Source organism: Chiloscyllium plagiosum, chromosome 22, assembly GCF_004010195.1.
Source record: "Chiloscyllium plagiosum isolate BGI_BamShark_2017 chromosome 22, ASM401019v2, whole genome shotgun sequence".
In the NCBI taxonomy this organism is placed as follows: domain Eukaryota; kingdom Metazoa; phylum Chordata; class Chondrichthyes; order Orectolobiformes; family Hemiscylliidae; genus Chiloscyllium; species Chiloscyllium plagiosum.
The window spans coordinates 25,225,342-25,242,732 of NC_057731.1; the positions used below are offsets into that span (position 1 = coordinate 25,225,342).

General features: G+C 40.8%; 1 protein-coding gene across 1 annotated transcript in view; it reads right to left on the minus strand.

Moving 5' to 3' along the window:
* Positions 1–2,291: 2,291 nt before the first annotated feature.
* Positions 2,292–17,391, minus strand: part of ptprea (protein tyrosine phosphatase receptor type Ea) — a 48,467-nt gene continuing 33,367 nt past the window's right edge. Inside the window, exons 15-17 of the mRNA XM_043712606.1 lie at positions 14,947–15,098; positions 5,965–6,100; positions 2,292–5,849 (exon numbers count right to left, since the gene is read on the minus strand). Of these exons, the coding sequence (XP_043568541.1) occupies positions 5,775–5,849; positions 5,965–6,100; positions 14,947–15,098 (363 nt within the window). The 3' untranslated portion in view covers positions 2,292–5,774. The remainder of the gene's footprint in view (positions 5,850–5,964; positions 6,101–14,946; positions 15,099–17,391) is intronic.

The window sequence follows — 17,391 nt, forward strand, 5'->3', positions numbered from 1 at the left end:
CTTTAAATGTAGAATGTATTGAAGACAGTATAAATTTATATAACCTCAAAATGTAACAACCAAAATGAGAGAATGCAATTGATAGCTGAATCTTAAACAGGAATCCCACTTAAAATGCATTTTATGATTTTCACCTGAATACATTGCCCATTTGGGGCTCTTGTGACACAATAATAGTCTCCCTGCCTTTGAGCCAGAAGGAGAGGTCAAGTCCCATCCTGTATGTCAGAACACATATGAACAGGATAATTAAGAATATCTATATTGTTCATTCTGGGCGAAGGACTACAAATTCTGCCAGATCTTGAAGTTTCCTAAATTATCCCCTCCAGGGCCACACATTCCAGAAAGGCCATTTTTCTGCATTACCTGCAAGTTACCTAAAACAGGCGTTAGGTTGTTTAAATATGTAAATGAAAGGCCTGATCCCTATATTAGGTTCCCTCACCATAACTGTGCTTCACTGATTTGAGTACGAGGCTGAGCCTGCCCAGCCCTGGATTTTTCTTTTAAATGGCTACCACTGCTTGAGCAGCAATCATCAACAACAGGCAAATTTGAAAAACGTTCCTGTCAAACAGAAGTGCTCCTTCAAGCTAATCTCCTTTGAGGGCTACCATCAGTATGTGATTGATCCTTCTCCTGTTCTTCCACCCACATACACCCCACATCTTACCCAGGACACTTGCCCAAGGGTTGCCCTAATTTGAAGTACCAGATTCTGAGCTGCTTGAGAGGACAGATCAAGCTCCAGTGATTCAGCACGTTATTTAGATGAAGCCCAATTTTGGGGCCGAGCCATGGGTCTTCTGGTTTGGGATGTAGAGACACTATGGTGCCCCTACTGTCTCACAGCTGCAACTGGGCAGCAAAACAAAAGGCATCTCACCTTGGTTTCCTGAAAACAAAAGAATGCAAGACCCCCCTACACCTCTACTCACCCTTCCCAAATGAACTAACATCCCTCATCTCGATTAGCTAGTAAAGAAACAAGTCACTGTGTCACCTTAATAAAGACATGAAGAGTAATAATTGTATGGACTACATTTTGATTACAAATGATAAGTTGCTTACTTTCAGCAAAGGAGACAAAAAATCATGGATTAAACCATTTTTCTTTTGTAGATAAAATCTCATTGAGAGTTGGGGAACACTGATGGGATGAGGTAGGCTGAAAAGAATCAAGAACCAACTGAAACTAAAGCAACCACCGAAGAAAACGCATCAATAACAATGGAGCACCTGCAGATATAAATCTTATTTGCAAGCCAAACATAATGTAATGAATAAAAGTGATATTTGGCCATAGCCATTTCTGCCCCTCCAGTTTGTTTAAAATTGCATCTGCAGATAATAATGCATGGGTGAGTTGGGTTTCTACAATTTTACTCTTTTTTTAAAAAAAAAAGTTAGGATGTGTTCCTGTGGTGTTGTTAAACATAAGATGAACTGAAACCAGTGAAACAATAAACCCAGCAAAGATTACAAACTTGAAGGCAGCCTTTCAATTTGTCCAAAAATCTGAAATGGTATTTTTATTATAGATTTACATTTAGATATCCAGCTAGATTATTCTAGTATCCACAAACAAATTTAAAAATCTAATATAGTGAAAGATTTGTTTAACTTTTATTCATCTTCGATAATTTAAATATTAACTACTGGGACACCAAACTATAGATTGTAGCATAGATTTTAAAAAGGCAAGTCATGCTTAATCAACTTTCCGCACTGTTTCAAATAAATACAGCTCACTTGAATTTTGAAAAGTATTTGATAAATTATATACACCAGCTTCATGGCAAATTTTTGACAGAATATTTGTCTTTAAATTCAATCATTGGACATGGATGTCACTGGCTGGGTCAGCATTTATTACCTATCCCTAGTTGGTGATGATGGTGAGCTGCCTTCTCGAAACACAGAATTCCATGCACTGTAGGTAGATGCACAATACTGTTAGAGAGGGAATTTCTAGATTTTGACCTAATGATACTGAAGGAATGGTGACATATTTCCAAATCAGGATGGTGAGTGGCTTGGAGGGAACTTGCAGGTGTGGTGTTCCAATTTATCTGCTGCCCTTGTCTTTTTAGATGGAAGTGGTCATGATTTTGGAATGTGCTAAGGAGTGTTGGTGAATGCAGTGCATCTTGAAGATAGTACACACGGCTGATAGAAGTTTATGAATGTGGTATCAAGTGGGCTGTTTTATCCTGGTTGCTGTTGAGTTTCTCGCGTGTTGATGGAGCTGCAGGTTTCCAGGCAGGTGGGGAGTATTCCATCACATTCTTGACTTGTGTCTTGTAGACAGTGGACAGGCTTTGTGGAGTCAGGAAATGCATTACTTGCTGCAGGATTCTTAGCCTTTGATCTGTGCTAAGTAATGTTGTGCAGGACTTCATAATGGAGTCTTTAGAATACACAAATAATATTGGCAAATTGAAGGAGCAATATTGAAATTTGTATAATATGTATAGCAAATTATGATGAACCTTGTGGAGGTAACTAGGGAACAAGTGTTAGCAGAACTGACAGGTAGGTGGCAGATGGAATTCAATACAGAAACAACGCACAGTAATATGTTTTACAAGGAAGGATAAGAGGAGGAAATAGACCACAAACAGTAAAGGTTTTAAATGATGTATAGAAGTAGAAAGATCTCGTGTTGCAGATATACAAGTCATTAATGATATTGGGGCAGTTAAGTCAAGCCATAAAAAAAAGACAAGTGTAATCCTTAGTTTTACATTTATAGGCACAGAATACAGGAGTAAAGAAATATACATCAGGAGGATTTTGAGAGTCTAGATTGACGACTGTAAATATTGGGTACATTGAGAGTATTTTAACTCCCTAGTGTCAGTTGTCTCCTCTGAGGAGAGTGGAAAGCAGTAGCGAGATTGGCATAAGGCAGGTGAAATTCTCTAGGCCTGGATGACACTGATGGCAGGGCAGGGAGCTCCTCCGGTACAAGTACATTGTGATGGAGTGGGTTGTTTGGCCGAGTGCCTCATGTTATTGTGGGGGTGTTTTTAGAAAATTGGATCATCACAGTTCGTTGAAAGGCAAACCGCATGTTGGCGCTAGGGTAGATCAGTGTGCCATGAAAAGCCATGGGGTATCCTGACAACATTGGTCTCCTGCTTGGAATTATGCAGCAGGTTCCTTCCTATATCCAGGAGGAACAGCATTTGCCATCAAAACCAGTGGTGTTAAAATCAGAAATCAGCATGAATGTAGAGGAAACTGGAGCCCCTTTACTTTCACTGCCCCATTACACCCCCCCTCCTGAGAAGAGCGAAAGTTGAGTTCCTACTTGTAACCACACCGCTGTCAAAATACTATAAATAGCTTTGGAAACCCCAGGATGGATAGAAAAACAAGGGAAGTTGTGCATTCACTAGGATGTTATGAGCATTGGTGAGTTACAGGCTTGAAAGATTAGGACTTCTTGTTGCCAACACTTTATAGGTTAAATAACACCTGGATGGACATCTTCAATCACATAAATTAATTATATTTGTTAATAAGGTCAGTCGTGGTTAATGATATCACATAGTCACAAAGATGAAAAAAAGATAAAATTAGGAAAATAGAAGGGACATTGTAATAATGTTTACAGAAGAGCATAAAAGATAGAAGTAAGAATAGTGTTACTCAAGCTTGTCCTTATATTTAATGAAACCACAACTTCGACTCCACTTTTCCATCTGATTGCCACATGCCTGGATTCATGAGACACCAAAGATTGGACTCTCTTAGCTTTAAGTATATTCATGGATGGAATATCTGCAACCCTCTTGGGTAGAGAATTCTAAAGATACACAACTCAGAAGAAATTTCTCGTTATCTCAGTCATAAATTATTAGCCCCTTATCCTGGGACTGTACTCCTGTGTATTACATTTCATGGCCAGGGGAAACAGGAAACTACAATTTGGTGACAATATGCATCGTGAAAACAGCCTCTCAGTTTTGTTCAGTATTTATTTCTGTAAGTCAGCATTTTCTCCACATTTGCAGCAGTGCAAAATGAAGAAGAATTTAATTCCAGCTTTATTTTCACTTTGTTTCTATTTTGTCTTCATTTGATTTTGAATATTTTTGTACAGGACCCAAATGGAAATCAATCTTATCCATGTCAGCTATAACTTGACTTGATACTAAATAATTGGCAACTGCACATATCATTCTTTAAATTGGCTTTTCTCATCAACTGTAACTACATCAGATTATTTCTTGACTCCTTAATACTGAAAATGATTGTGTCTGTTCAACAAAACTGAATTACATTCTGAAATTGTTCAGGCAGTAAAGCTTCTGAGAAACAGATTCACTATCTCTTTCAGATGCTCACAAATTCATCACCTTCTTGCAATATTTTTTAAACTGGAAGAATTCTCATTCCACAGGTGAAAATATGGATCAATGGATCAAATGAACATCACTTACTCCTTTTCCAGTGTATCAATGTTACAGAAATATTACGTTAATAAACGTGTGTGTATATATATATATATATATATATATATATGTGTGTATTAAGTATTTCATATTTATTTAAAACATAGTAGTAACTTGATTGACTTGCATAAGCTATGCAGAATTACACCGATTCTTCTGTTGCAGGTAGCATCAGAGGCTGCTCCTTATGTGTTCTTCATTGAGGAACACAATGTGAGCTCTGCAGGTAATGTTTTGCACCAATGTCCGGCCCCAGGGAATAAACATGGGCTGTACTCCACAGTTAAAAATGGAGCTATGTATTTCCCCTACTATATGTGGCAGTATGATCAGTAACAGCCACAGATGGATTTAACATCAGGAAGCTAAACAGGTGTCTTGTTGTACATTTGCCAGACTATGGCCATTTCCTGAAGAAGGGCTTATGCCCGAAACGTCGATTCTCCTGTTCCCTGGATGCTGCCTGACCTGCTGCGCTTTTCCAGCAACACATTTTCAGCTATGGCTAGTTAATGTTGGGCTGGCCTTGCTGACAGCAAATGGATGTAGAGGTCACTATTGCAGGGAGAAGGTGGTGTGATCCTAATGCAATGCTGGCCCAGGTTATTTCTGGGTGTGGAGGAGCACAAGAAATTTAAAATAAATGGATAAAAAATAAAGAGTAACTTCTGGACAACAGTGTATTGTCATTAAGCATATGTAAGAACAAACATTTTAGTTAAGCCAAAACAATGTCAAAATGCACGATACACAACTAACATTTAACACTGTAAACTCTTCATATAAAAATATATCTATTATATATGGTTTACACCCAACCTTTTGAAAACAATGCAAACTCCAATGCACAGTATAAATTCACATTTTGTAACACTTTTGAGGGGGTCAAACATTGTTGGCATTTTCACAAAGCAAATAAAGATTTTTCTTCAGTTGATTTGATTCAATCTTCTGTACATTCAAGATTCAAAATAAAATGCAACTGATAATGACATATAAAATATTTCTTTTTAAATAACCTTCTTTTACGAGTGAGAGAGATATGGTAAATGTACTCCAATTAGTCATTCAGTTAAAAATATTGAATGACTTGTAACAGATGCATGACTCCCCAATTAATGTAACCCAAATACTCAAAAGCACAGTCACAAGACAATAAAAAGACCTTCAACTTATTAGGAATATTCTTCTAGACAACAAGTGCATAGCAAAATACAAAATAAATTCTTGATAATTTAATGTACAAAAGATGCTTTACTGGCCTGTCAGCTAACAATTGAAAAGATAAAAAAAAGGTAAGGCAAACACTTATTTGAAGTTGGCATAATCGGAATGTATGTCTAGAAAATCTTGAACCACCTTGTAACAGAAATCGTACTGCTCCTGCAAAGAGAAAGAATTGAGAAAAAATTAAAACATAGTTGATACTTGACTTTATCTTTTAGAGATCAACAATGTGCTTTGCTTCAAATATTTAAAAAATCAAAAACACACATACCAGTGTTTGCACCATGTGTGGCCGCTGCATTCGGAGGCTCTTGACAGTTTGGAAAACATCTAGAAGACCTTCAGCTTTCACTCGCTCCAGAATATTACTCAATGCAATAAATGTTCCTGTCCTGCCAGCACCAGCACTGCAATATATACAGATTCAAGTGTTACTTAAATAATAAACTACCTTGACTGGATTCTACGTTGACCGTGGCACCTTGAATTGATCATATTTCCCAGCAAGTTGTTAGTCCCTTTTTAATTTGAACATTTCTAGAATCATAGAATCTCTAGTGTGGAAACAGGCCATTAGGCCCAACAAGTCCACACCAACCCTCTGAAGAGTAATCCTTGCAGACTTATTAATCTACATTTACCTTGACTATTGCACCTAACCTACATATCGCTGAACACTAAGGGCAACTGAACACGGCCAATTCACCTAAGCTGCACATCTTTGGATTGTGGGAAGAAACCGGAATACCTGGAGGAAACCCACACAGATACAGGGAGAATGCGCAAACTCCACACAGACAGTCAGCCTAGGTTGGAATCGAACTTGGGTCCCTGGTGAGGCAGCAGTGCTAACCACTGAACCACTATGATCAAAATAAATGATGATCTTGATATGACCCTATCCAGTGGGAGACTCAAAAACTATACAAATTAGATCCCAAAAAAGGATTTTAACTGTGGAAATACTATAGCTTTCCCCCATAGATGGAGAACAGTTGGTGGATAAAGAAGTCAAATGTAAATTAAAAGCAGGAGAGAGGCAACCATTTTCTTATGATATAAAGGCAAGCAGCGCTGGAAATATTTAGTATGTCTGGCAGCATTATGGAGAGAAGCATGGGTTTATTTTTCAGGTAAATGACCTCTTATCAGAATAGTTCTCAATTGATTTGCTCCACTTCTCAAATTGGCAGCCACCAAAGTTTTGCCTTGAGGCTTTCGAAAAACTTTCATTCCGTGCTAGACCATGGAGAGTGAAGGACTCCTGGAAGAATACAGGGAAAATGAAGACCCTGATGTGGCAAGAGTGCCCTTGATTCCCTTGATGAAGGATGCTTCCAAAGTTAATGGGAAAACTGTGGAGAAAGATGGCATGGAGACTCCTACTGTGCCTGGAATAACAGCAATATCAGCATCCCAGAATCAACACTGAAGCTGTCACTTCTCAGCTCCTAATAAATACAAAAATAGCAGCAGGGATCTACAAACAGTAAAGTCTTTAAATACTATCTCAGAGCTCACAGACCTCTCAGGCCTTTATGCACAAGAGGAAATAGACCATACTCTGACTGCATCCAAGTCAAGGCAAATGGCATGAGTCAATGGGAGCTTAAGATTCCTAAAGAACATCTGATCACGTGAAAGGAATTGGCAAAGCTGTTTACCAACACCCATTGCACAGGCTCCACATCAAGCAACTGACCTATTGTCCTGCTCTCAATAACAGATTGTCCTGGAGTGTCACCTGCTGAACAGCCCGATTCCCATGTTGGAAACTGCAGTGCCTCTCTACCCCAGTAGGCTGTTGTTCCGAGCAGGTCATGACACAGACTTCACATATTGAGGTCAGTTTCCAAAAAGGCCTGAAGATAGGACCCACCTTTGTTGACATATCTGGCACAGATGACATACAGTGTGGCACACAATGCTGCTGAAACCTTTCAAATCCGTCAGTTGTGTGCAAACCCTACAATTAATCAACTTCATAATCAGCAACTTTCAGTTCTGTATGGGGCTTGGAGATCAAATCTGCTGCCCATGCATAACCAACAAGGATCAGCCCTCATTTCAACTCTCTTCAACATAAATATCACTGACTTCCCTTCCAGAAGGTTACAGCTCTTGACCTATGCTAACAAACTGACACAGGCTGACAAACTTCATAACGTTGAGAGGACACCGAAGATCTATGTTCTCTTTAAACCTACCTCAGAAAATGGGGACTTGGACCAAATCTGACAGGACTACCATTACAGAAAACAGTTTCACATCCAGTTCTATGACTGACAGCTCGTAAACAACCCAATGCCAAAATACATTGACATCACTCTTGTCTGTACATTGGCCTACCAGCAACACCTCTAGAACCCTGGGACCAAAGTCAAGACAAAAATAAATCCCAGCCCTGCCAAGTTTTTACCTTCTCCCCCGATCTCCCCCTCACTGAGGATGAATGATCAGTCCTCAGTAAAGGTCTAACCTTCATCCCACTACGCTCCCAGGTCAATGAATTCCACATGCGTTGCAACATTGAACCTTTTGTCTGCCACCTCCACACTTACATTTTCCATTGGGATGCCCACCCATTCTCAGAGGACCCATTCTCCCACCTCCAAAATACTCCATCCACTTGGATACTCCGTCCTGGTCCATTACCTGCCCTTGACCTCCAATTGCCGCCATGACATTGACTGCATCAATCTGTCCACCCCCTCACCCACTCCAACAACTCACTCTCCCAAAGCGTAGCCCTCCATTGCAACCCCAACCTCACCATTAAACCAGCAGACAAGTGGGGGGCAGTGGTAGTTTGGCGCTACCACACAGACACCTCCTCCTACTGCCCCATCGACCATGACCTCACCTCCCATTACCAAACCATCATCGCCCAGATCATCCACAACCTCAACACCTCAGGAGATCTCCCATCCACAGCCTCCAACCTCAAGTCCAGAGCCCTGCTCCACCCGGTTCTATCTCCTACCAAGAATTCACAAACCTGACAGCCCCAGTTGACCCATTGCCTCTATTTGGTCCTGCCCCATCGAACTTATCTCTCACATCTTGACACCGTCCTGTCCCCCTTGGACCAGGATCTCCCCACATACATTCGGGACACTACCCATGCCCTCCATCTTATCCATGACTTTCGTTTCTCCGGCCCCTAATGCCTCATCTTCACCATGGAAATCCAGTCTGCACACATCCGTTCGCTAGGGCAAAGGCCCCCTTTGATTCTTCTTCTCCTGCCAACCTAACCAGGACCCCTTCACTGACACATTCATTCAATTGGTGGAACTGGTCCTCACCCTCAACAACTTCTCCTTCGAATCCTCCCACTTCCTTCAGACCAAATGGGTATCCATGGGCAGCCGCATGGGCCCCAGCTATGCCTGCCTCATCGTCGCATACGCACCAAACAATCCTACCGCACTGTGGTGAATCACTTCAATACCCCAACCCCCCCACTCCACCAAGTCCTGGGCCTCCTCCACCACCAAATCCAAGCTACCTGATGACTGGAGGAAGAATGCCTCATCTTCCAACTTGGGACCCTCCAACCACACAGTGTCAACATTAACTTCACCAGTTTCCTCATCTCTTCTCCCCCAACTCATCCTAAATCCAACCCTCCAACTCAGCACTGCCCTGTTGAACTGTCTTACCTATCCATCTTCCTTTCTATCTATCTGCTCCACCCTCCCCTCTGAACTATCACCATTAGCCCCCAACTGCATCTACTTTCCCCCACCCCATTCTCCTATTCATCTCTCAGCCCCCTTCCTCCTCCCACATTCTTGATGAAGGGCTTATACCTGAAATGTTGACTCTCCTGCTCCTCAGATGCTGCCTGACCTGTTGGGCTTTTCCAATGCCATTCTTTTTGACTATGAAAATGAATCTAACAAGGAAGATGAAGAAGTGATGGTGGTGGTGGGGGGTCATGTGGGGGAGCAGAGCTCTCACACTGGACTGCGTCACTCATCCTGGCCGACCCAACAGAACAGTAGTGCCCTTCAAACTGGCTCAGGAGTTGCCACACAAACATAATGGTATCATAACTATTCACATTACCCCAGCTGAGGATGTTTTATGGATTATTAATCTTGAGTACAAATGTAACTGACTTGTCCAGCCATATGAAGAATTTAACAAAACTGAAATCTTTCCTGTGTGGAGTCAGGAGTCACTGTCCATGGCCTCTCTTCTCTTGACTTTTGTAAAAAAAACTGCAAATTATGAGTTAGTTTTTGACATCTACAGAGCTGTACTTTATATCTTTGTGATGTATGCCACTGGATTTGATGCTATGGAATATAAACTGAATGCTGCAAAAACAAAATATTGACAGTCATTTTAAGCAAAGAATGACACTTGGGAAAAATGATGCATGAATGGAAAAATAAAGAGTACATTAAAAACTAAAACACTATTGTGATTATAGCCAAACTTCACCAGTGATTTAGAGAAAGCTAAATCCTTTAAAAGCAAACATGAGAGAAAATATTCCCACTTGACATAGTAAAACTTTGAATGCCACTTGATTTTCTAGAATTAATAAGTAATGGCTCTTAACATTGCTCTTTTTTGCTGCTGACCCAATGGAAATTGTGGATTTAGTGCATTAACAAATGCTTTAAACAATGTTAGTGTCTACATTTGTCTTGTACTAATTGATTCTCAATCCTAGCATTTAGTAAATTAATCCTAAGGGAACAATGCCACAATAAGTTAACTACAGCTTACTCTTGTACTTTGTGCTGTCAACTGAGGTCAAATAAGACCTGATTTTCTGAAATCCATCCCATATATTTCAATGTGAATCATGCAACTTCTGCCCTTTCAATCACTTTTCATCCCAAGTAAACTTACCCTTGGGGCAGATTTCATACTGATCAGTGGTCGAGCCAATGGGCTCATCAACACTTCCCAAATTGATTTAAAGGTGGTTAATTCAAGCAAAAGTGGCTAACTAATTTACTCAAACGTTTTTAGATTCCTGACTGCAATTGCTCTGCTGAGAGTGTCTGATGTGAACAGCAGACAGCACGGAGGACGACCCCACTTAATCTTACAATTTTTACCCTACACCTTATGGGTTTGGAGGCAGTATAAGCAAGCCAAGATTTCTTGTATAATTAGCTCATTTTGCAGCAAAATGCTGGCATTGAGTATAGTCAGTCATGCAGCAACTGGAGTGAGGGAAACAGCATTAATGGACTGTACTTTCCAATGGACACTGTCACTATACGGGTTTGCACATGCCCCTTGTTATGAGCATGCTCATTGTCATCAACCTTTGAGAAGCAGTGTCTGAGGGGGCTGGGGAGGAGGATACATTGATAACATTTCATGGACAATCCTGAAAGCTAGTGAAGCAGCTTTTAAGCAAGTGTGCAGGCAGAGAAAGATGGGCAAGTGAAGAACAAATGGGTAGGTCTGTGATAAGGTACAAGACAGCAGATATTAAACAACAAAAAGGATGATGGTGGAAGATAAAAAGTGATAGTAGTGGGCTAAGCAAAGAAACAAAAGATGGGTTGAGAAGAAATGGCAATAACAAAATCATAAGCCGTCACTCACAGAAAATGGTTAAACTTTCAATTTGCTGAACTTAATGTCATATCTGGAAGATGATAAAGTGCTTCATTTTTACACAGACTTAATATTCTGGATCCTAGATACAAGTCAGCCTTGCTACCATAGGGATAACATAAACAATAGAAATATATCACCCAGTTTATGCTGTCTATCCTTGGTATTCAATGTTGCTGTGCGTAGTCAGGGAGAGGTGAACTTTGAAATCAAAAGAACCAAAAACCTACTACAATTAATGACAGAGCTAGTGGCTTTGATTTTATAGCCCCTTCTCAGGATTTATACAGGAGAATGATATTCAGGCATGACCAGGTCTCCAGCATGAGGTCCTCTTTGTCATTCTCAACTCTAAGCCTGAGCAATGAGTACCAATAAGTTATATAATCATCAGAAAGGCATCACTGCTCAGCATAATCCCATCTTTATGTTATCGCAAATGTGTGCTCTTCACTTTGCCCTTCAACTTGCATTCAAGTGAGGAGAGGAAACTGAAGTGTTATTTTGTTGAGGCAAGCATATTCACTTCAACCATGTCCAGTCAATAGACCACCAATTGAAAATGAGACTCTCCTGATCTACAAGATCTCAGTACCAATGTCAGGTGTGATTCAGATGATATCACTCTCAGCATCACTGGGGTACCACGGTGGCTCAGTGTTTAGCACTGCTGCCTCACAGCACCAGGGACCCAGGTTCAATTCCAGCCTTGGGCGACTGTTTGTGTGAAGTTTGCACATTCTCCATGTATCTGTGTGGGTTTCCACTGGGTGCTCCAGTTCCCTCTCATAGTCCAAAGATGCACAGGCTAGGTGGATTAGCCATACTAAATTAGCAATATTGTCCAGGGATGCACAGGCTAGGTGGACTAGCCATCTGAAATGCATGGTTACAGGGATGGAGTAGGAAGGTGAGTCTGGGTGTGAAGCTCTTCGGAGGGTTGGTGTGGCTTTGAAGGGCTGTATGGCCTGCATCCACACTGTAGGGATCCTATGATTAACCTTGCAGTGAGAATGTTGTGGGTTCAACTCCCATTCCAGGGCTTGAACAAAAAAATCAAAACTGACACGTGATGAAAGGTGTGTGATTTCTTTGAAAAAATAAATTTTTGAAAAGAGTTTAAATTTCAAACTAATGGCACATGGATGTTGGTCTTTCTTTTTGTGAAGAGTTTTAATAATTAACTTGCTCAGTCTTTTTGAAATCAATATACTAACCATCAGTAGGTGTTTGGCAGCTGAAGACTTGAGGCCTCTTGGAGAGTTCATGGAAGTTTGTTTACATTGTGTGGTTTTACCACATGAGTGAGATAGCATCGATAGCATTACTTTTGTTTTAAGCTTAGAGATGAGAAAATGTTTCATTCAGTTTGAAGGGACCTGAATGAAGTCAGAAGTACGAATAGATTCTCCAAAAAACCAAGTTCGTTCAGAGCAGTTAAGGGTACGGGTTACCTCAGAGCAAGATTGGTGCATTGCGAAAACTTCCAGACCACAAGTTCTTGGTTAGAACTCTGCAGATAGTTAAACAATTGATAAAGTCTGAACTCTCAGGTGTTGATGGATCAAGGGAAAAGGTCTTGGTCCTCTAGGGGCTAGAACTGGAAAGAAGCAGTTAAGTCAAACATCTGGATTTGATAGGGAAAGAAATACACCCTTGAATTTTGAGTAGGTTAAAGTGATGGTGTTGGAGAGTTCATGGTCCTCATCTTACCATGTGCTTTGAAACCTTTCAAAACTCTCTCAAGGGCAATGAGGGACAGACAGTAAATGCTGACCAGCCAGCAACTCCCATGTCCCATGAATGAATGAAAAAATACTTTGACATATTTGGAAACACAGCTTCCTTTGTTTTATTTTTCTTTATTTCTCTTCTGTAGTTAACTTCTGTTTTATTGTTAAAACTGAATCTGCGGCCTTGTGTATTTACGTTTCAGTGAAAGGTCACCACTTTAAATAAAAAAGGAGCAGAATATGATGCAGATTTCATTCTGGAATGTCAGCAGTTGCATTATTTGGGATCATAACACTCCAGTAAAATGGGGAGGGAGTGTTACTCTGCCAGAGAGGTTACCTTTTGGATGGGCAAAAACATAGAAAATACGAAGAGTAGGTCATCCAGTCCTTCAAACCAGCTCAGTCATTCAGTGCAATCATGGCTGATCATCCAACTCAGCATACCTTTTGATCCCTTTAACCCTATAACGCTTTCCTGAAAGCATTTAGTGTTGTCGCCTCAACTGCTTTCCATGGCAGAGAATTTCACAGGCTCACCACTCTCTGTTGAAGAAATATTTCCTCATTTCAGTCCCATATGGCCTACCTCACATCCTTATTGGTTCCAAACTCGCCAGTCATTGGGAATATCTTTTTGTGTTTACTCTATTTAGTTTCTTTAGAATTTTATAGATTCCTACGAGATTACCCTCATTCTTCCAAATATGAATAAAGTCCTAATGGAACCAGTCTCTCTTAATATTTCAATCCTGCCATCCTAGGAATCGGCCTGGTAAACCTTTATTGCACTCCCTCCATATTCAGAACATCTTTCACTCAGATACAGAGAACAAAATTGCACACAATACTCCAGGCACGGTCTCACCAAGTCCCTGTACAATTATAGCAAGACATCCCTACTCGAATCCTCTTGCTATGAAGGCCAACATACCATTTGCCTTCTTTATCACCCATTGCACCTACATGCTTACTTTTGGTGACTAGTGCACAAAGACACTCAGATCGCATTACGCCTTCCCCATTCCATAAAACTGGGAGCAGAAATAAGCCATTCAGCCCTTAGAGCCTGCTCTGCCATTCAATCATGGCTGATATGTTTCTCAACCCCATTCTCCTGCCTTCTCCATGTAACCCTTGGTCCCCTTACTAATCAAGAACCTATCTCGGTCTCAAATACACTCATGACTAAGCCTCCACAGTCCTCTGTGGCAATAACTTCCACAGATCAACTACCCTCTGGTGAAGAATGTCCTCCTCATCTGCATTCTAAAGGGTCACCCCTAGACTCTGAGGCTGTGCCCTTCTGCTTAGTGCGAAACATCTTCTCCACATCTACCCTATCCAGTCCTCTCAGTATTCTGAGAGTTTCAATCAGATCCCTCCTCATCCTTCTAAAGACCACTGAGTACAGACCCAGAATCTTCCACTGCTCCTCAGATAACAAGCCCTTCATGCTTGGTATCATTCCTATAAGTCTCCCCAGATCCCCTCCGAGGCCAGCACATCCTTCCTTACAATATTCCAGATGAGGTCTGACCAGGTTCTTATACAGCCTCAGCAGTACATTTCCGCTTTTGTATTCTAGTCCTCTTGAAATTAATGTTAAAGGTGGGAGATTAATACAAATCTTTCCTTTCCAATATATTGCAGAAAGCATTCACGGTCTGGACTGGGTGCTGGTACTGCTGGACAGGGAGCCTTACGCTACAGTTACACACAGCAGAAAATAACAGCCACGTTGCTCACAAGTGGTTGTTCATTAATAACTGGAAACTTGTCTGACTTCCTGATGGGTACAGATGGCGTGCAATGCTTCCTACCGACAGCGCCAACCAATCAAATTAGCATTTCTGAGTCAAGACTATACATCAGAAAGGATGCTGTCAATTTTATAACTACTTGTATATTGTAAAATGAAATACCTGCAGTGCACTATGATTGGATGATTGCCGGACTGTTGTTGCTGTCTCTGGACGGCTGCAATCAGGTCTATCATTCCTTTCCCTTCCACTGGAATGCCAATCTCAGGCCAGCCATGAAAGTGGAACTGTCGAACTATCCTGCCCTTGTTTTCCTGCATTTTAATTGCAATGTTATAGTTTTGTTTTCAGTTAAATGGGTATTGGTTCTCCATTAGATCAGCAAAACATCTTAACAAAACCTAGAAATACAAAATACTCTCAGCTACAGACACTACTGTGCTGCATGTTAATGTTGTGGTCAAATATTTGCTGTTTGGCTGTTCATATTTTAATATATCTCCCAACATCCTTTGTTTTGTGGCTTATGGAATGTAAGTATCACAATCACTACTTGAAATTATTGAAGGGAAACTTGCTGAGTACATGAGGGAGACAGGAGTTGATAAGGTGACACAAGGGTGTGAGGAGTCAAAGGGCCAGGAAAACAGAGTTAAGGGCACAATCAGATAAATCATGATCCTAGTGAATGGTGAAGTAGGCTCAAGGAACTTAAAAAGTCCTAATCCTGCTCTTATTTCTTATGATGCTTTTTGTGAAACACCAAGTCCAGCATAGGCAGTTTGGGCCGAATGGTCTATTACTGCAATTTCTAACAAGTCTATAACTGATGTGAAATGGAATATCATATCCAAACTGTACATTTTTTGAGACTCTTCATGGTAAAGTACAACAAGCACATGAAAAGGTTAACAGCAGTCGCTGATGCAACACCACAATTTCTAAATTTTTAACATATATAAAAAAGCTTTATCGTTCTTCATGAAAGCTGGCCCTATAATGATACAGTATTTGTTTCAATCTCTCAAGTTTTATTTATGAAATTTAGTTACACTAATTGTTTCAAGTTTATTTGAATCAACTTGCAGTCTACTTTTTCTTTGGCTTCTTAGACTTTCACTGACATTATGTAAAATTGACCATTTGCTGTTGGGATTGCTGAAGGAACAATGATGAATTCCCCCCAAAAAAACCTCCAAAATCAAAATTTTTTCTTGGTCATTCAAATCATCACAATGTGATGAGTAATGAAATAATGAACAGTAATGTGCATAAAATTCCTCGTCCATTATGTTAGTGCTTTGCTAAACATAATACCATTTTTCTCCCACATTAATCCTTAACTCCTTTATTACTAATATTGAGGAGCAGGATTTCAATCGCTCTAGTCATCTCACATAATCTCGGCTGACACCACCAAACAGTGCTCAGAGTACTGTGTCATCAGAGGTGCCTCATTCACATGTTTGGATGGTTTGGACAGATGCTTAAAAATTCTGTAAAACAATTAAAAGATCAGCAGGGAGTTCACTCAGTGTTTTAGACATTGGTATGCATTGTGGGAGCGAGCTACAGCCTCTGATCCTTTCACTTTGTTTACTTTTGCTGGCTGTAAATAAAAGCTCTTTTTTGAGAATTGGCCAGCTGCTCACTTACGTGAGACATTTCCCTACTCATCCTTCTTATCGGAAGGATGTTGTGAAACTTGAAAAGGTTCAGAAACGATTTACAAGGATGTTGCCAGGGTTGGAGGATTTGAGCTATAAGGAGAAGTTGAATAGATTAGGGCTGTTTTCCCTGCAGCGCCGGAGACTGAGGGGGTGACCTGTAGAGGTTTATAAAATCATGAGGGGCATGGATAGGATAAATAGATGAAGTCTTTTCCCTGGGGTGGGGAGTCCAGAACTAGAGGGCATAGGTTTAGGGTGAGAGGGGAAAGATATAAAAGAGACTTAAGGGGCAACTCTTTCATGCAGAGGGTGGTACGTGTATGGATTGAGTCAGAGGAAATGGTGGAGGCTGGTACAATTACAACATTTAAAAGGTATCTGGATGGGTATATGAAAAGGAAGGGTTTGGAGGCTTTTGGGCCAGTTGCTGGCAGGTGGGACTATTTTGGGTTAGGATATCTGGTCGGTATGGACAAGTTGGACTGAAGGGGCTGTTTCTATGCTGTACATCTCTATGACAGCAACACAATGTCAAAAAGCGTGGTGCTGGAAAAGCACAGCTGGTCAGGCAGCATCTGAGGAGCAGGAGAGTGGATGTTTCGAGCATAAGCTCTTCATCAAGAATAGTGACGCGATGTGGATGGCCAGTGGGCACCTGGGATAGAGTAGTGATGGCTTAGAAGGATGTTCAAATGACATATCATTATGGAAGGGTAAAGTCTGTAGTGTGATGGTTAAACAGAGACTAGAGGTGAGAGAACAGAGTTGGATGTGCGAGGGAGTGGCAGCCATGCTGGCGAGCAGTATGGCTTTGTGGATGGTGTCATAACGTTGTGAGTGAGAGACAACACTGGATTGCCAACACTTACTTGGGTGCGCAGTAGCCTTTTAAAGATGGTGAAGGTGCAAGGGATACTAGTTTTCTGGCTGATATCCG